At 26.5% G+C, this 20,222-nt stretch overlaps 1 protein-coding gene across 1 annotated transcript in view; it reads left to right on the plus strand.

The window, feature by feature from the left end:
- The window catches only part of LOC122517691 (octopamine receptor beta-1R-like), a 28,305-nt gene extending 8,555 nt beyond the window's left edge, over window positions 1-19,750 (plus strand). Inside the window, exons 2-3 of the mRNA XM_043636212.1 lie at window positions 13,206-13,427; window positions 19,413-19,750. Coding sequence (XP_043492147.1) covers window positions 13,206-13,427; window positions 19,413-19,719 — 529 coding nt within the window. The 3' untranslated portion in view covers window positions 19,720-19,750. The remainder of the gene's footprint in view (window positions 1-13,205; window positions 13,428-19,412) is intronic.
- Window positions 19,751-20,222: the final 472 nt, after the last annotated feature.

The following is a 20,222-nucleotide window of genomic DNA, read 5'->3' on the forward strand; positions in this document are numbered from 1 at the left end:
TATTTCATTATATTATATTATTTATTAATTCTATTATTATATTTTATTATTATTATTTGTATTATTTTGTTCATAAATTCATTTTAGTTATCCTAAATTTGAATAGAAATAATTGATTATTCTTTTCATAATAGGATTCAATCGTTCCTTTAATTTTTTCTTTTTATTTCACACACACATTAGTTTAATTATTATTATATATTAATTCTATAAATATTGTTATATTTTATTATTATTATTTGTATTATTTTTTTCATAAATTCATTTTAATTATCCCAAATTTGAATAGAAATAATTGATTATTCTTTTTATAATAAGATTCAATCGTCTTTTTCAATTTTTCCAAAATTTGTAAGCCCATTTTCTCGTTAAATTTGAACAAATATATTTCGAAACAAAGAACACAACTGTTCGTGTTTCTAACATTTTTTTTCTCTGTCCATTACATTTGCCTACGACAGGGGGAAGCTCTTTAAACTGGCATCGATTAAATTCGATTATGCGAAGGGTTAATGTTATGCGATTCTTTGATCTGTAAATAACGAGATGAGGTTTCCTTTCTCGTTGGGGGTGATTCAAAAATCCAAATATCCAACAAATAATTTTGATTTCAAAGATTTCGTTACATTTTCAAATTCGTAATTTATTTATTAACATAAATCAATGGATTTAAACTTTCGAAAAAAGTTTCATCCATTCATTTGTCAAAGGGAATTTGTATTATTGAATATTTTTTTACAAAAATATCATATTTCCCCTTTATTTTCGGTATTCAATTGAAACTTTTATAATTTATGTATTACTTTACTTTTTGCTGATACAAATCTTACCCTATCCGCGTGTTTTTCGGGATGTTATTTTTAGCATAATGCTCATTATTTGGATTTTCTGTTAAAACTTACTTAAAGGGTTTCCCTAGATACGTACAGATATAACACATATTATAAGAGTATATAACGTTCGATTTCCAATGTAAACGTACTGGACCATTAAATTCGTTCGAAACTTTGCCAGGATGTAATTCCAGTAACTGTAATCTCATAAAGTTTCCTTTTTTTTTAATAGCGTCGAATATATGACCATTTTTGGCTTCAACATAAAATTAACTTAACCAAATTATGTTTCCCTATCGATGAAATATATAGATGTGAACATGTTTATCAAAAAAAAGAAATGTAGTTTCCTTTTCAGATATGTTCATAGTCATATATTTCTGTGTTTTCGAAATATTTCAAGGATTACATTTGAACATTCAATGGAATTCTTATAATATTCAAAAAACAAACACTATCTAACGCTTCATTTTTCACAATATCGTCAAAATTACATTGAATTCATTTAATTTAAAATAATATTGTGTAAAATAAACTTATTTTTTTTTAATTTTAATTTAATAATTATGGACACATATATTTATTCTCGTTTAAATCATTTTCTTTGATTATTTTCCCTCTATTACGTTTCATCGTTACGTTTTATATTTTTTTAATATCGTCGAATATACTACCATTTTTGGCTTCCACATAAAATTAACTTAACCAAATTATTTTTTCCTATCGATGAAATATATAGATGTGAACATTTTATCAAAAAAAAAAACGTAGTTTCCTTTTTTCATATACTTCATAATCATATATTTCTTGTTTCGAAATATTTCAAGGATTACATTTGAATATTCAATGAATTCTATATAATATTGAAATAACAAACACTATCTAACGCTTCATTTTTCACAATATCGTCAAAATTACATTGAATTCATTTAATTTAAAATAATATCGTGTGAAATAATTAATAAACTTCTTTTTTTTTAGGTTATTTTTTTGAAGTTATTTTTGAAGTTATTGAGGTTATATTCATTTTCGTACGGCAAAGAAGTATAACTTCATACGTACGTACATAAGTACACACACTAGTTTTTTTTTTTATTCTTTCTTATATATATATATATATAATAATAATTATTTTTTTTTTAAATTATTTTTTTGAAGTTATTTTTGAGGTTATTGAGGTTATATTCGTTTTGGTAGAACAAAGAAGTATAACTTCTTCTTATTATTATTATTTATTATTGATAATATTTTATATATTATATATTTATATTAATAATAATTTTTATATTATTTTATTAATAATAATAATTATTTAATATTATTTTTTTGAAGTTATTTTTGAGGTTATTGAGGTTATATTCATTTTCGTACTGCAAAGAAGTATAACTTCTTACGTGCGTACATAAGTACACAGACCAGTTTTTTTTGTTTTGTAATTTTGACTTAGACCACTTTCATAATTATGGACACATATATTTATTCTCATTGAAATCATTTTCCCGTCTATTACGTTTAATTCGTTACGTTTTATATTCACTTTCGATTAAAACGTTAATTTAATGAAACAGATTAATTGCTATTGAAATTGTGATCATTTTATAATTGAAAAGGGTGGCAACGATGGTGGTGGTGGTGGTGGTGGCAACCAACCAAGGGAGGTCAAAATGGGTATATATGAAAAAGCATTTGTCGAATGCAATTAGTCGAGGATATCATCTCGTAGGTTTCACTCGACGAATCGTTTTCGTAAAATCCCTAACCTTCTGAGTTCGTTACTCAGAGAGAAGCTTCTTTTAGAGGGAAAAATTGAGCTTGGGTTATCCATCCCGAGCCTTAATCTAAAGGATTATTACTTACTTCGTTTTCCCCTTACCGCTTTCCTCTTTAACCTGCCGCTGACACTCATTACTCCTCTTTTCTACGACATCATACTTTCTAACTAAAATGAAACATGGAATAATATGCCCCAAAAGATTATTTCGTTGATACTAAAATCGATGAAAATCGTGTCAATACGTTATAAGTATTTAAAGAAAGATCATTATATTTTCCATCAAAAAAAAAAAAATTGTTTTTTTAAATGTTAAATTAAAAACAATTAATATTCACGAAATTATTTACAATTTTGTTCACATCATATATCATATTATATCATTTCTTATTAAATTCAAACGTTATTGATAAAATTGTCTATTTGTTTTTTCTTTAATTTCAATTATACAATTATTTTCTATGCCCCAAAAGATTATTTCGTTGATACTAAAATCGATGAAAATCGTGTCAATACGTTATAAGTATTTAAAGAAAGATCATTATATTTTCCATCCAAAAAAAATTAAAAAAATTGTCTTTTTAAATGTTAAATTAAAATCAATTAATATTCGCTGTTAAAAATTATTTACAATTTTGTTCACATCATATATCATATTATATCATTTCTTATTAAATTCAAACGTTATTGATAAAATTGTCTATTTGTTTTTTCTTTAATTTCAATTATACAATTATTTTCTATGCCCCAAAAGATTATTTCGTTGATACTAAAATCGATGAAAATCGTGTCAATACGTTATAAGTATTTAAAGAAAGATCATTATATTTTCCATCCAAAAAAAAAATTAAAAAAAATTGTCTTTTTAAATGTTAAATTAAAATCAATTAATATTCGCTGTTAAAAATTATTTACAATATTGTTCACATCATATATCATATTATATCATTTCTTATTAAATTCAAACGTTATTGAAAATTGTCTATTTGTTTTTTCTTTAATTTCAATTATACAATTATTTTCTATGCCCCAAAAGATTATTTCGTTGATACTAAAATCGATGAAAATCGTGTCAATACGTTATAAGTATTTAAAGAAAGATCATTATATTTTCCATACAAAAAAAAAAGAAATTGTCTTTTTAAATATTAAATTAAAATCAATTAATATTCGCTGTTAAAAATTATTTACAATATTGTTCACATCATATATCATATTAAATCATTTCTTATTAAATTCAAACGTTATTGATAAAATTGTCTATTTGTTTGTTCTTTAATTTTAATTATACAATTATTTTCATGAATAATTTATTTAATTTTACTTTGGATCGTATTCACTAAATAATCTTCAATTAAATATTTGATTGACAAGATAATTACTTTAACGTAATACAATGTTACATTACAATAGATTAATGTAAGTAATTTAATCAACATCGTGTTATTTCATTTGATCATTTTCTACTTCATTTCATTTCATTTCGTCGAATCCGATAGTTGCACGATGAACAAAAGCGATACTTAGAAAGTTAAAATATTTCTTAGAGAAGGGTATAACGAAACGACACTTTCTCTTACCTCGTAGCAACTTTGCTCTTAGGATAATGTTGCTCGCTTGACAAGCAAGCATTAGCCTCCTGGCGAGTCTGAAAGCACGGAAAACAAGTACACTTTGTAATACTAGAGATGAAAATATAACGATCTGTATATATTTTACCGTAAGGTATATTTCTTAAACACTTTAATAACACTTTTGATTTGATTTCCTTACAATTATTATCTTAAACTAATATTTAACTTTATAATCTTGTAATACGTTTATCGTATTTTTATTTAACACGATATAATTAATTAATATATATATATAAATATAATATTAAATTAAATATAAAATTTAAATAATAAATTTAATAAAAATTAAATAAATCATAAATTAAAATATAAATTTATTTTAATTAAATAATTAAATTTAATAAATATTTAATAAATTTAATAAAAATTAAATAAATAATAAATTAAAATATAAATTTATTTTAATTAAATAATTAAATTTAATAAATATTTAATACAAATTTAAATTAAAATTAAATATAAAATTAAATATAATATAATTATATATAAATATATATATATTTAAGATAAATATAAAGATCGATTTTATTTGTCATTTAATTATCTAACAATTATATATTACACATTATTCGTGAAAATAATTAAAGTATGATATTTTAATTATTATGTATTATAAAATATTAATATTCTCAATTTTTTATTTTTTGTTTTTTGAATTTAATCGTATTGGCTTCTGAAAGAACTTATATTACTATTGTTACGTATGTCGAAGTCACAGTCAAGGATAAGTTATAAGAAGGTAGTAAGTTATCTATTTATAGAATGTAATGGCAAATCCTTAAGTAAAAAAGTATCGTTAGTTTATAGACAGTATAATCGATATGCACCTACGAGCTACCTGTTAGACTCGATCGAAACTAGTGGATAGATGTATATAATATATGTGTCCATATAATTATAAAAGTGGTTTTATGTAAATCACGTATATTATATTTCAAAATATCTTCAATGATCACATTTGAACATTAAATAAATTCAATATAATATTGATTAAATAACGAGCACACTATTAAACGATTCATATTTCACTAAATTATTATTAAAATAACATTGAATGAATTCAATTTAAAATGAATTTATTTTTCGTTTGAATTTTGTCTTACAATTAAACCACTTTCATGATTATGGGGATATATGTGACTTTTTATGACTGAAGGGGGTCATGAGTAATAAAAATAAAATAGTAATCATATAACCAACCATCAATCGAATCATCATAATTCGTTTCATATTATTAATTATCAACTATAAATGTAACAAACAACTTTAGTATACTTGTTACGTTTTAACATCAAATTTCGATTAAATTCTGACTTTTGTTCGAGGAAAATAAATGCCGAAGCAAATGGTTTTCTTGTTTCTATAGCTTTCACGTCAAGTGAACTCTTCATATCGATCTTGTTAGTTTCAATGATAAAGAAACAGAGAGATAGAGAGAGAGAAAGAGAGGAATCGATGGTTTCTATTGTTAATCACTTGTATGTAGAGTGACGGTCATTTTGAGGAAAGAGGAGAAACGTCCTAGATAACTTGATCGTCAACAACTATTATAATATATATATTTGTGTAAATATATGTTATATAATATTTGATTGTCATACTCTTGAAGCAAAAGGAAACTGTAATAAATTCTTATCTTGAATTATACAGCTTGATATCATGATTGAACTGACTATATTATACTGTATAATTCAATATTGATCATCAATTACATACTTTCTTTTGCCAGGAAATTCAGAAACTATAAAAATGAAATAAGAATTCATTTATACATTTATATAATATGTATTATAAATCATTCAATAGTAATGGTCTTTAAGAAAAAGGAAATTGCAATAAGTTCTCATCTTGAATTATACAGTTTGATATGATTGAACTAACTATATTATTCAGAAACAATAATTCAGAAACTTTAAAAATGAAATAAGAATTCATCTACATCTATATAATATGTATTATAAATCATTTAATAGTAATACTCTTTAAGCAAAAAGAAATTGTAATAAATTCTCATCTTGAATTATACAGTTTGATATGATTGAACTGACTATATTATACTATATAATTCAATATTGATTATCAATTACATACTTTTTTGCCAGGAAATTCAGAAACTTTAAAAATGGAATAAGAATTCATTTATACATTTATATAATATGTATTATAAATCATTGAATAGTAATACATTTTAAGTAAAAAGAAATTGCAATAAATTCTTATCTTGAATTATACAGTTTGATATGATTGAACTGATTATTTTATACTATATAATTCAATATTGATCATCAATTACATACTTTTTTTTACCAGGAAATTCAGAATCTTTAAAAATGAAATAAGAATTCATTTATATAATATGTATTATAAATCATTCAATATTAATACTCTTTAAGAAAAAGGAAATTGAAATAAATTCTCATCTTGAATTATACAGTTTTACAAAATTCCCTATTATACCTATTTTAATAATAAAATTTTTGGATAAGATAAAAAAATTAATTGTATTATAAATCATACAATAGTAATACTCCTTAAACAAAAAGAAATTGCAATAAATTCTCATCTTTAATTATACAGTTTTACAAAATTCCCTATTATACCTATTTTAATATTAAAATTTCTGTATAAGATAAAAAAATTAATTGTATTATAAATCATTCAATAGTAATACTCTTAAAGCAAAAAGAAAATTGCAATAAATTCTCATCTTGAATTATACAGTTTGATATCAGGATAGAACCGATTATTAAATTATGCCGTTAAAATTCAATATTGAAGTTTAAGTGCCTACTCTACGGCCAGGAGAAACGTCAAAGACTTTTAATAAAATGAAATAAGAATCATCGAGAGAAACTCGTAAACGAATAGTAAATGCAAACGTAAAATCAGAATTGCTAAAGCTCTTTTTCACAAATCCTTTCTCTTCTTTTATTATTTATTTAATCTCTTTCCTCTACTTTCTTTTTTCCTCTCTTCCATTCATTTTGACTCTTTAGCCACTCAACCATCTCTCGCGAGACCAATTGCAAATGATCCCTGTTGAGATTCCCACAGGCATACTTCTCAATCCCATTTTCCATCATATCATTCACAATCCTGGATTATGCTTGCCAGCTTGCGTTTCTTTCCCCATGGAAGTGGTCACTTTTGATTACTCGAGATCTGTGATACATTTATTTCCTTTTTTTTTTATCAATAATTACACCCTGATACGAAATACTTTTTTCCTTTATTCCTTTGAAATCAATCTTTGAAAAAAAAAATGACAATAATCACAAAACACTCAAAAATATACCGAAGTTACAAAAAAAAGATCTTAAAAAATTCAACACAATAATTAAAAAGAAAATAATCAAATGATAACATGAAAATAAGTATCAAACGACAAAATAATCAGAAAATATCGAATAAACTTTCAATTGTTTCCGAATATAATCGTATTATTGCAATAATTTTCATTAATTCATAAACATTTCGATATAGTACGAAATTTTTCATTGAAAACTTCATAAACATTAGAGAACGTTTTGCTTTTAATCGATCGTCGTTTAATATCACGATTTCCATGCACGTAATCCCCCCCCCCCCATGGCTTTTGTATTACGTTTCTTTACAATCTTCCAACGATTTGCCGGAAAAGTGGCTGGAACACGAAACGTTGACACTTTTCACCACCAAATAATACTTTCTTGATAGTCATAATAATAATAAAAAACAAGTCCCCACCATCTCTCAGTTTTTCTTTTATTATATTTTTTTTCTCTTTTTTTTTTCTTTCTTTCTACGAAATCTATTATTCGTCCTCCTTTTTTCTTTATTATTCCTGCGACTTAATTCAAACTCTCACGCCATCATAATCGGACTTTTATAATTTCTTTTCTCGACTTTTTCTCTCTAATGTTTTCCCTTCTTTATGTTTTCAACTATAAATAACAAAACGAATCACTATAGCGAAGTAAGAATTTATGCGTCTTAAAATTTTTCCCTATCTAAACCCCCTCCCCCTCCACCCTCCTCCCTCCCTCACCCCTCCGTTTATTTTATTCTTTTTATTTGTTTTCCTCCCATTGCCCATCTCTAGTTAAATCCGGCGATTAATTTATTTGCCTAGAGCAATCAATTCCCCTCTTCACCCCCCCAACCCCCAACCCCCACCCCTGTGTGTGATAATGGATTAATTCGCCGAGTACGTTTTAAAGCCGAAAGATTTATGAACAAATATTGTACGTCAACGTATTTGATCTTTGTACGATTAAACAAAAACGTATCCAATCACGGATTATACCAAACTATTACGTTTTAAACAAAAACCATTTGGTTATTGCGCGAAAATTAAAAACAATTCTTTCGTGTGTATATATTGATTGTATTTGGAATAATATGTATATGTAATAATATGTAATATGTATATAATTTAATATAATAATAATTATATGTATAATATAATATATGAGCCGTTTATTTTGAAAGTGGCCTAACTCCATATAACCTTAAATTGAGATATTTAAAGGTTTGCGTTTCAATGCAATTAAAAATATACGTAAAGAATAACAATGAGTTATGTTGCTTAAGTGTATCTAAAGGTGTTAAATTTACAGTTCCTATTAAAATAATGGCAATTATTAAGTGAATAATATGCGTTTTCTTAGCAAGAATGGAGTTAGGCCACTTTCAAAATTAACAACCAGATTCGTTATAAAATTTGAAGGAACCGAAGTCCATTAAACATAATTTAAGATGCTTCAAATTGCGGAAAAAACAATACTTATTTTATTTTACATATCTTTATAATACTTTAAAAACATAAATTATGCGATTGAAAATATTTTTTACAAACATAAATTACAAAACAATTTTCTACTCATCTACATTTTGTGTATGTGAAAGGGATTTAAAGAAATCATGATGTTCCAGTGGTATATATCGTAATAAGTCAATTATGTCCTTAATTTTGCGGTTGTAATTTGTCTTATATTTTTATACAGTGGTGTCAATACAATATTTTCGAACTTTCTTGGTCTACCCCGACGTGGTATTAAATTCAGGACTTTCAAATTTTGTTCTCATTCATTGATGTCTTATAGAAAATCTTATTCATTTTTGACAAAACCCATCCAACATATATTTTTAACCAGTTTATTGGTTCTCCGTTAGAATTCTTGACCCTTTTAAAAATTGCGTCTTCTAATAATTTTGTTGATACAAAATCTTCTTGTCTCATTTCATGTACAATAAAGTTATTACCTTTCCGACACTTTTTGATAATATTGTAATACTCTCGGGGGACAAACAGTAAATTATTTTTTTTTAATGCCATTTTTACCACACCAAAATCTCTACTCCTAATGGAGTTAGGCCACTTTCAAAATAAACGGTTCAGTGATTCAACTAACTCTGAAAACTTATGTGTCCAGAATGACCGTATTTACTCGGAATATAAAAAATCTTAAATGCTTTATTGATAGATAATTTGAAGCTGTACATGTTACCGTGGGTAACCGGAAAAAAATGAAAAATGGAGTTAGGCCACTTTCGAAATAAACGGCTCATATATATAATATATATATAATAAATAAATATGTATTAATATAATAATAATAATATGTATAATATGTATATATATTATATATTGATTGTATTTGGAATAATATGTATGGGATATTTTTTAATATTTGTTTCAAATTTTGGCTACTATTATTATTATTATTTTATAATACATTTAGAATATAAATATAATAACCGAATAACACGTTGAACTTTCGAATGAATTATTTGAACGCGGTCCGTTATTCTTCTTTTTATCATCAATGGAACCGAGTATGCACTTGTACACGTGCATGCGATATAAAAAAGAAAAGTAAAAAAAAAAACAATACAAAAGAGAGAAAAAAAGTATTATATCGAAACTTGAACATTTTTATTTTCGACGGATTCGAGTTACGTGTTCACCTAACGAGAGCACGAGGTCTATTATTATTATTATTATTTTATAATACGTTAGAATATAAATATAATAACCGAATAAACACGTACAACTTTCGAATGAATTATTTGAACGCGGTCTGTTATTCTTCTTTCTATCATCATCAATGGAACCGAGTATGCACTTGTACACGTGCATGCGGTATAAAAAAGAAAAGTAAAAAAAAACAATACAAAAGAGAGAAAAAAGTATCTAAATTTTAACATTTTCATTTCCGACGGATTCGAGTTACGTGTTCACCTAACGAGCAAGCTTTTGATCCTACCATAGCATTCATATAATTACGAATTCTAAGATTATCTATGTGTTACCGTTAAATATTGAAAGTGGATGATGTCAAAAATCAAATGGTTAGTTGGTATATGTCAGAAATATTAATTTATAATAATAAATATATAAAATATATAAAAATATAATAAATATAAAAAAATATAATAAATATATAAAAATTATAATAATAAATATAAATAAATTTATAAAATAAATAAAATCAAATATTCGATCTTTCATCGAAGTATATTTGGTATATTTCGATATTCAACTATACGAATCTTGATATTATCCAATTTCGATCTTTCACGTTAACATATAGGTATATAATAATAATAAAAATAAAAAAAAAATCAAATGGTCACTTGGTATATTTCAGAAATATTAATTTATAATAAACCCTCAAATATTCGATCTTTCATCGAAATATATTTGGTATATTTTGATATTTAATTATACAAATCTTGACATTATCCAATTTCGATCTTTCACATGAACATATAAGTAATATATAATAAATAATAAATAAAAAAATAGGTATTAACTGGATAAAAGTATTTACTTTTTCTTTTTCCAATCCTTTGACATACGTTATGTTCTTATGTATCCACGAACTAGGTCGTAGACTGTTATAAACCTAGTGAAAAGGGAAGGAATAATAGATACTGTAAGCTGGGATTTTGAAGAAAGAGACAAGTCGTCGAGACATATGAAAAAGACTGGAGAATATGGATACTTACGGTTTGTAAAAGCGTTCAAGAAGAGATCTTTCATAGTTAACAGATGAAAACACGAAATAGCAGAGCGTATGAGCGTATGATTAATAGGGCCAATGTCAAGGTTTCCCTTACTGATAGGGATAAAGATAAACGATTTCATGAATAATTATCATACTCTGTCAAAAGCAACATTTGTATAGCGAGGAAATTCAACGATCTATACTTTTACCAGTTTAACAACTAACACATAATAACTGAGAGTATATCTCTAACGGGGGGAGGGGGGAGGGGGGAATCCATTATTAACGTTCAGCTCATTAATTTCACAAAACCGCGATATCTCAACTGAATGAAATAAATTAAACTAGGGAATAATTGTATTGAAATTTATTTTTCCTCGCGTTGGGTATTGTTAATTATAATTATGAATAAAGGTATCGCGTTTTTGATACGCTCAAAATTGAATTTATTTCTAAACAAATTATACTCGTTTAAAGAATGCGATTTCTTTTTTTCGTTTCCTTCCAAAAATTAATGTTTTTTTTTCTCTCTCTCTTTTTATCTTTTTCTTTGGAAAGGGTGGAATAAATTTTCGTTCGAATCGTTTCGCGAATAATATAATAATTGTAGGATTCGCGAAAAAATTGGGCCGTTGGACTGACTGGACTGGGGGGACTCGAACCCGGGGGTCTTCCGCTTTCTATTTCCGGGCGACTGCTCTTTAACCAATTGAGCTATCCAGGGCCCACCGTCCAATCTCCTCACGAATGCCTATTTAAGTTTGGCTTGGAGGTGCTCGCATCTCACATAATATTTATTGAAATATCGTTAATATAATAATATAATAATAATTAATTAATATAATAATTATAACATGGTATGTTAATATAATATAAATATAATAATTATTATAATAATAATATTTATAATATATTAATATAATAATATTTATTGAAATTTCGGATTTTCTTAATTTAATATTTCAATTAATATTTTATAAAATATTATATAAAAAAAATAATATAATATTATATAAAAAAAAAAATAATAATGATATAAAAATATAATATAAAAAATATTTTAAATTAATATTTCAAACTCGATCAAACGATATACGTAAACGCGATAGAATTTTACGACTAATAATTGAAAAAATGATAATATATAAATATATTGTAATTTTTCATTCGTATTACGCAAGAGAACACAATCGCATAGTATTATAGTACAAAGTAATACCGTTTTCTCAACACTCTTGAAGAAAAAATAAATCCATATCTTTAATTCGATTCTAGAGAAAGAGAGAGAGAGAGAGAGAGAGTGAACACCTGGCCTCGTTCTTTTCATTCTAGATGAAAGAAGAATGAGCAAAATTAGCCATATTTCAGGGAACTGCTGCTTTCCTTAGCGGAAATCACTTTACGGGGCAGTAATACCTTTTTCTTTATTACTGAAAACTTTATCTAACAATGAGAATTGAAAATATGAAATCTCAAGATTTATGAGATGAAAGTGCGCGTCATAAGAAAAGTATACGCGTTTATTTAAAAAAAAAGAAAAAAAAAACAAAGTATCATCGTTAACTTTGACATCTTGATTTTAACATAATTAATATTACAAAATGCATAAAATAATTCTGAAGATACATGAGATCAAAATATGCGTCATAAGAAAAGTATGCACGTTTATTTAAAAAAAGAAAAAAAAAAAAAGTATCATCGTTAACTTTGACATCTTGATTTTAACATAATTAATATTACAAAATGCATAAAATAATTCTGAAGATACATGAGATCAAAGTATGCGTCATAAAAAAAGTATGTACGTTTATTTAAAAAAAAAATATCATCGTTAACTTTGACATCTTAACTTTGACTTTAACATAATTAATATTACAAAATGCATAAAATATTTACTGCGTAAGAATGAAGAAAGTTTGTTCTGTTCTTTCGATGTTATTTTTGTATTACGTTGCTTTTTGTTTTTTATTTTCAGAAGCAAAGTGGCGGCTGCACTTTTAAATAAACACATGCGATTCAATGGTATTTCCGCGGGTATTACATCATTACCCACGGTAGATCAATCTTCGCATGATCTTCAACCGGAAGAACCACCCATCACCAGCAGCAGTAAAATGAAACGCGAGAGGAAGGCAGCCAGAACACTCGGGATCATCATGTCAGCATTTTTAGCATGCTGGCTTCCCTTTTTTCTCTGGTAAAGTAATGTTCATTTATTACGAATAATTATTTTTCAAATTATTCAACGTAAATGATTTTGATCACAGAAGAATGGTCGTTGTTGATCGCGTTAATCTGATTATATGATTTTATTTCCACGTTAATTAATGATTTTTTGGTCTTTTTTTTTTCTCTTTAATCCAAGAAAGACAAATAAGCCTGTTCGTGAAAAAATCTCATAAACTTTTTCATCGAAATTTCTTAGGAAAAAAAAAAAACTCTATTATCAAAGAACTCGAGAGCTAGTTATCGAGTTACAAAATAAATCTTATTAATGAAAAAGAAAAAAAAAAAGAAGAATTTCCATAACTTTCTAATAAACTTGTCAAGTTATTTCCTCGGTAGAAAATGATGATACGGTACGGATTAAAATTGTTAAAAGTAAAATGAGATATCTCGTAGGATGATACTTATCAAAGTATATCACTGTAAATTATTATTGCCGTCATTTTATCCTCTATCGGATACTACAAATATTATATACGAGATGTATCTTGATTCTTTGAATAAAATCTCGCGTTACGTGCAAAAATAATACGCGAGAAATAGGATCGTTAAATTGTATATAAAATTCTACGACAATTTCAAAGAACATTTCCTTCGAACTTCAACTTTTCAACGATTAAAAATATTCTATTTTCATCCCCCCGTTTAGCCTTTAGTTCCTTTCTCAGTTAACCGAAAACGAACGAAGTAAAATCATGAAATATTTGTGACCGAAGAGTTCTGACAACGATTTTCTTCCTAAACTTTCACGCGAATTAAACTTTATCGAGAATTAGAAATTTTCTTCCCCCCATTTTCCTTTTTCTGGAAACAAGCCAATATTTAATGATACACGAGAAAAACGTTATTATTTCGACCGTTGTTTAAGTGGACCGAACTTTGATGTCCAATTTCACGAATTTCATCTCGAACGTCTCAAATCCTCGAAACGTGGCCAATAAATGAAAATAAATGTAGTTCAATGTTATAAAAAATAAATATTTAAAGTAATATATTAGATAAATCTGATATTATTATTTTTACGTATGAAAATATAAACTTCCTACGTGAAGTTATTGTTTTAATTAACAATTTACAGGTGTGCATAAGCACTTATCTTCATAACGAGTCAATAAACGGTGATCCACTATGATTAAAAATCCCGTAATAAAAAACTTTGATGAGATATTGCTCAGGTTTTGGGGATTTGAGACAAGTGCACGTGCATCGTATCGTTTCCCAGTCCGTAAAATATATTAATAATACATTAACGATCCTGTTTTAATTTCTGTTTTTGGAAAAATATGTTCTTCCTATGGTTTCCATATGGAAAACAAAAATAAAAGTTGGAACGGTTATCGAAACGAAAATTCCTAAGGGTGCGGTAACACTGTAAAAAGGTGAGAGTGCCGTGTACAGAGACGATCGATAGTTTCAAGTGGAAAAAGTAGTGTGCTGGAACGATCTGAAGTGGTTTGCCCAGAACACGATATATAAGTCTATCCGTATAACCCAACCTTGATCTGTCACAAGTATATACGTGTCGGTTCATCGTATATATATGTGTGTGTGTGAGTGTTTAAAGTGCTACCTCAAAGCATTTCATGTAAGCACTACGAATAGTCAGCACAATGGTCCATACTACGGATGTACTTTCATACGCGAAATGTTCAAGACTCATCTTATCTCGCATACGAGAATCTCGAGAGGAAAAAATATGAATCATTGTCATTATTAAAACTCGTCAAAAGGGATGGAAAAAAACCTTAACTTGATCGAATCAAATCGCGTGCTACTTCCTAATTTTATTTATTACGAATTTATTTGATTTTATTTAACACTAGATTGTAAATCTAGTGTTTTAGTGATATTTTGTACATTATTTTTCTAATGACTTACAAACATTGTTAAATGGAGGATTGAGTAAAGGGGTGGAATTAATATTTACGTATATTTCGTTAAGTAATTAAAAACCAACATATGTTTTTAAAAAATAATATTTAAGTTATATATATATAACATAAATATAAACAAATTTTTGTAATGAGTCAAATTGGCTCAGTCCGTAAATCTAGTGTTAAACCTAACCTAAAACAAACAAACGAAGAAGATTGAGTAAAGGGGAGGAATTAATATTTACGTATATTTCATTAAATAACTAAAAACCAACATATATTTATAAAAAATAATATTTAAGTTATATATATATATGGTAAACAAATTTTTGTAATGAGTCAAATTGGCTCGGTCCGTAAATCTAGTGTTAACCGGAATTAAAATAATGGCAAGTCATTTAAAAAAAGATTCTTCTTTTAATTGTAAAATTACTCGATAACCGGTTTCCTTGTTCCAACTTTTAACATATTACTACTTTTATTGTATTCTTTCCACCGACAGAAATTCGGAATTTTTTGGGTATTTTTATCTATAAATGTATTACATTGACGTGTTCATTCGTGCATGTATCCCCTTGTAACCATACGTGTGAATTTAAGCTGATACAATTTCGGTGACAGGTTAAATTGATAACATGATCGTATTATTACACGCGTGCTTATAAAACTTGCTTATTTTTTATCTACGAGAATGTCCCTTTGAATAAATTTCTACCCGAAAATTCTTTACGAATGATTTTTTTGAAAGAATCTGATTCTTTTGGAAATCAAAATTCTAATTTGTTGTTTTCATTTTTGAATTATTTTCTTTTTTTTACCAAATCAAAAGATTAATTCTATTAATACCTGACCAACTTTTATAAATCTTACCATTTGTTGACTTCCGAAAATACACTTCACGTGAAGTTTTATACTTGCAATTGAACTATCATTCGAATTTATTAACTTTTATATTCTATGCGTTGCTTGAAAATTAAAATTTCGATAAACTGATATCTTTATCCCTCTCCCCGTCCCCCTCCGTGTCGTATCAATCATTTTAATCCATTCACGTAATTCCGTCATCTCGATTTCGACGTTATTACGTTTCGTTTTATTTTTTTAAATATATATACTATAATATAATCGATAACAATGAATAACGTTCGAGGTATTTACAAAATTAACGAGGATTATTATTTCGGAAAGATCATTAATTATTGAAACAATCAAAAGAGATCAATTTGAATATAATCCGGATGACGATGATGATAATAATAATAATAATAAAATACGAAATATCATATATAGAATGAAAATCTTGAATGAAATTGATTATTGATAGATTTCATTGGAAATATCAATATAAATATAATGAAAATTTCATGAAATCTTTGATAAAGTTTTATATACGTTTTACGTTTTCGTTATTTCGTCAAACAACGTAAACCGATATTCTCCTCACTTTGGCTGTTCGTATAACACTTGACCTAGCTACCTTCTCTCTTCATGATACTTCGATTCCCTCGAATGACCTATATATCACGAAGGTCACTACTTTGATAGGGGCTCTTTCAACTGCTACGATTGGTCAGTAACAGTTTACAAAATTCACGAGTTTGCTTACTAAATTTTTTTTTTCTATTTTTTTCATTGGCGACCTCGAGTAAATATAATAAATCAAAGATGAACTTTCGTGTGTACTTTTAACAAATTTTCCTTTTTTTTTTTCTTTGGAAAATTTGTCGCTAAGATACAGATATGATATTCGTTATCTACAAATCTCGACCCAGATTTTATTACAGTGCTTTCCAAACGAAACACTTCATTATCTTCATATTGCTCTACTTTACTAACAACAACTTGTTGTTAATGAATGAAGAACGAACGATTCACTGAACGTATTGTATCAGACCAAAAGAAAATAACGTATCGATTGATACCTCCTATGTGTTTTTTTTTTTTCTTTGCATATTAATATTTTAACGTATAAAATATCAAATGAGTTTGAGACGTTTTTTCGTCACAGGTAAAACGTTGAACGATGTAGAAATTCAATTAAGTGTAAAGTACGAAAACATACTTTTGCTTCTTGTCTCGAACCGATAACGATCAATATCAATCATACAACGTTTTATTTATGTAATATTGACCTTAACTTTAGTTTAGATATACCAAAAATAGATAGACAAAGGTTACGATTATCTTTCTTTTTAAACTGAATGACTAGACTTTTCTATAAAAATGTTTGCGGATATTAAAAGAATTTTATTAATACCCGAGTATTATTACTGTATAATATCTGATCACTAATCTTTCATACAACTGATACATTTTTTCTATTTTTCTTTTTTGTTACCATTAATTTCTTTGAATTCACATGAACATTCGTGGTTTTTTTCAACAGTATGACTAAACTTTTATTTATAAAATTGTTTGTGAATATTAAAAAACATAACTTTCATTAATATGGGAGTATTATTACTGTATAATATCTGATCACTAATCTTTCATACAACTGATACATTTTTTCTATTTTTCTTTTTTGTTACCATTAATTTCTTTGAATTCACATGAACATTCGTGGTTTTTTTTCAACTGTATGACTAAACTTTTTTTATAAAATTGTTTGTGAATATTAAAAAACATAACTTTCATTAATATGGTAGTATCATAAAGTATAATATCTGATCACTAATCTTTCATACAACTGATACATTTTTTCCATTTTTTTTTCTTACCATTAATTTCTTTGAACTCACATGAACATTCGTGATATATTTTTTTCAACTATATAACTAAACTTTTTTTATAAAATTGTTTGTGAATATTAAAAAACATAACTTTCATTAATATGGGAGTATTATTACTGTATAATATCTGATCACTAATCTTTCATACAACTGATACATTTTTTCTATTTTTTTTTCTTACCATTAATTTCTTTGAACTCACATGAACATTCGTGGTATATTTTTTTCAACTGTATAACTAAACTTTTTTTATAAAATTGTTTGTGAATATTAAAAAACATAACTTTCATTCATATGAAAGTATCACAAAGTATAATATTTGATCACTAATCCTTCGTACAATTGATAAATCCTTTCCATTTTTTTGTTTAACATTCATTTCTTTGAACTCACATAAAACCTATATTTGCTATACGTTCGTAACAAGATTTGTCACGATAGTAAAGTGAAAATATATATAAGCTAGAGAGAAAAAAGAATAAAATAGATGTCAATACATTTCCATCCATAGCTTTTTGACATCATCGTAGTTTCCTTGTCAGGAAATCGCAAGAGTACGAAGTCGAATTGAATTCCAATAATGCCGTTGGAATAAGAATCCTCTAGCAAAAGGTGTCAAGGAATTGAATGGGAAAGAAATCGAGGTCCGTTTGATGGTCTATATGTCCTACTGAAAAGCATCCAATAAACTTGTTTCTTCTTCTATCAATGGAAGCAATTTTAAAATCATACAACGTACTGTTATGACAGAATTACGAATGACGCGTTCTAATTTCGAGATAAACTCTAAACTATAATATAAATCTAATAAGAAACGTTATTCATTTTAATAATAATAATAATATGATCTATTAGGATGAATCAAAAGTTTGTGCATTTTTTAAATTAATAATTTCATTCGCAAAGCAAATAATTTTGACTTCAAAAAAAAAAATTGCAGTATCTGAAACAACGCAATAAATGGGCGAACTTTTGGTTCACTTTAATATATATATATTATATTTTGTTTTTATTATATATATTATATAATATATATACATAGAACAACACTCGCAAATCAAATAATTTTAATTGATTTCCAAAAAAAAAAATAACAAAATAAAATTGCAATATCTGAAACAACGCAATAAATGCACGAACTTTTGGTTCACCCTAATATATATATTATAAATTTTATTATATACAAAAATATATATATATATTATATTTTATTTTTATATTATATATATTATATAATTATATTAAATAATAATATTATTATCATATTATTTTATTATTATATTATTATATAATATATACATATAGAACACAATATTTTATAACATTTGTTCTTTTCTTTATGTTGAATAGGTACGTCATTACGTCTCTCTGCGATGCTTGTGAATGCGGTGACATTGTAGTTGCAGTAGTCTTTTGGGTAGGCTACTTCAACAGCGCATTGAATCCATTGATTTATGCATACTTCAATCGTGATTTCCGTGCGGCGTTCAGAAAAACGTTGGAGAGTTGTTGTGCAGCAATAGGACCGGTACGAGATCTCGGACAAATTCACAAGAAACAAGATTTGGTACACAGTAATGCGTCGTCTGAACTTCACGTTAACAATCAGTTGAGGACCAGCGAGATGACGAACGTGCATATCGAAGCATGCATTTAAACAAATCGATCCTTTTTCTGCGAAATAATACGAATAAGAAATTAAAAAAAAAAGAACACGCTGGATAGAGAAACGTAATAAAAATATGTGAACAAAAATACGCAAAAAACATATGGAATTCGAAGATACGTTTTCGTCAATCGAAATTTTGTGTCAGAATTTTTGCTCGACTTTTGAAAGTACGTATTTCAAAAATATAACATACGTATAATTAATTGCTTACATGGTAATTAATTTACCCTAAATTTAATTGCTTTACAATTGTAAATATGTGGTTTGTTTTTTTTATGTTCTTTCTTTTTCCACTTGCTATCTCCCTCTCTCTCTTTCTCTCTAAAGTTACACGTGAAGAATTTTCGAAAAGAGAAAATAATCGTCGGATCGTAATCGTTTAGATTCGATTATAGTGCCGAATGAAAAATGAACAGAGTGGCGGAATGTACGATGAAATATTTGTCGGGTAATATTAAAAACGGAAGATAAACGAACAAAAAAAAAGGAAC

This window comes from Polistes fuscatus, unplaced genomic scaffold (genome assembly GCF_010416935.1).
Source record: "Polistes fuscatus isolate 324 unplaced genomic scaffold, CU_Pfus_HIC Scaffold21, whole genome shotgun sequence".
Taxonomy (NCBI): Eukaryota; Metazoa; Arthropoda; class Insecta; order Hymenoptera; family Vespidae; genus Polistes; species Polistes fuscatus.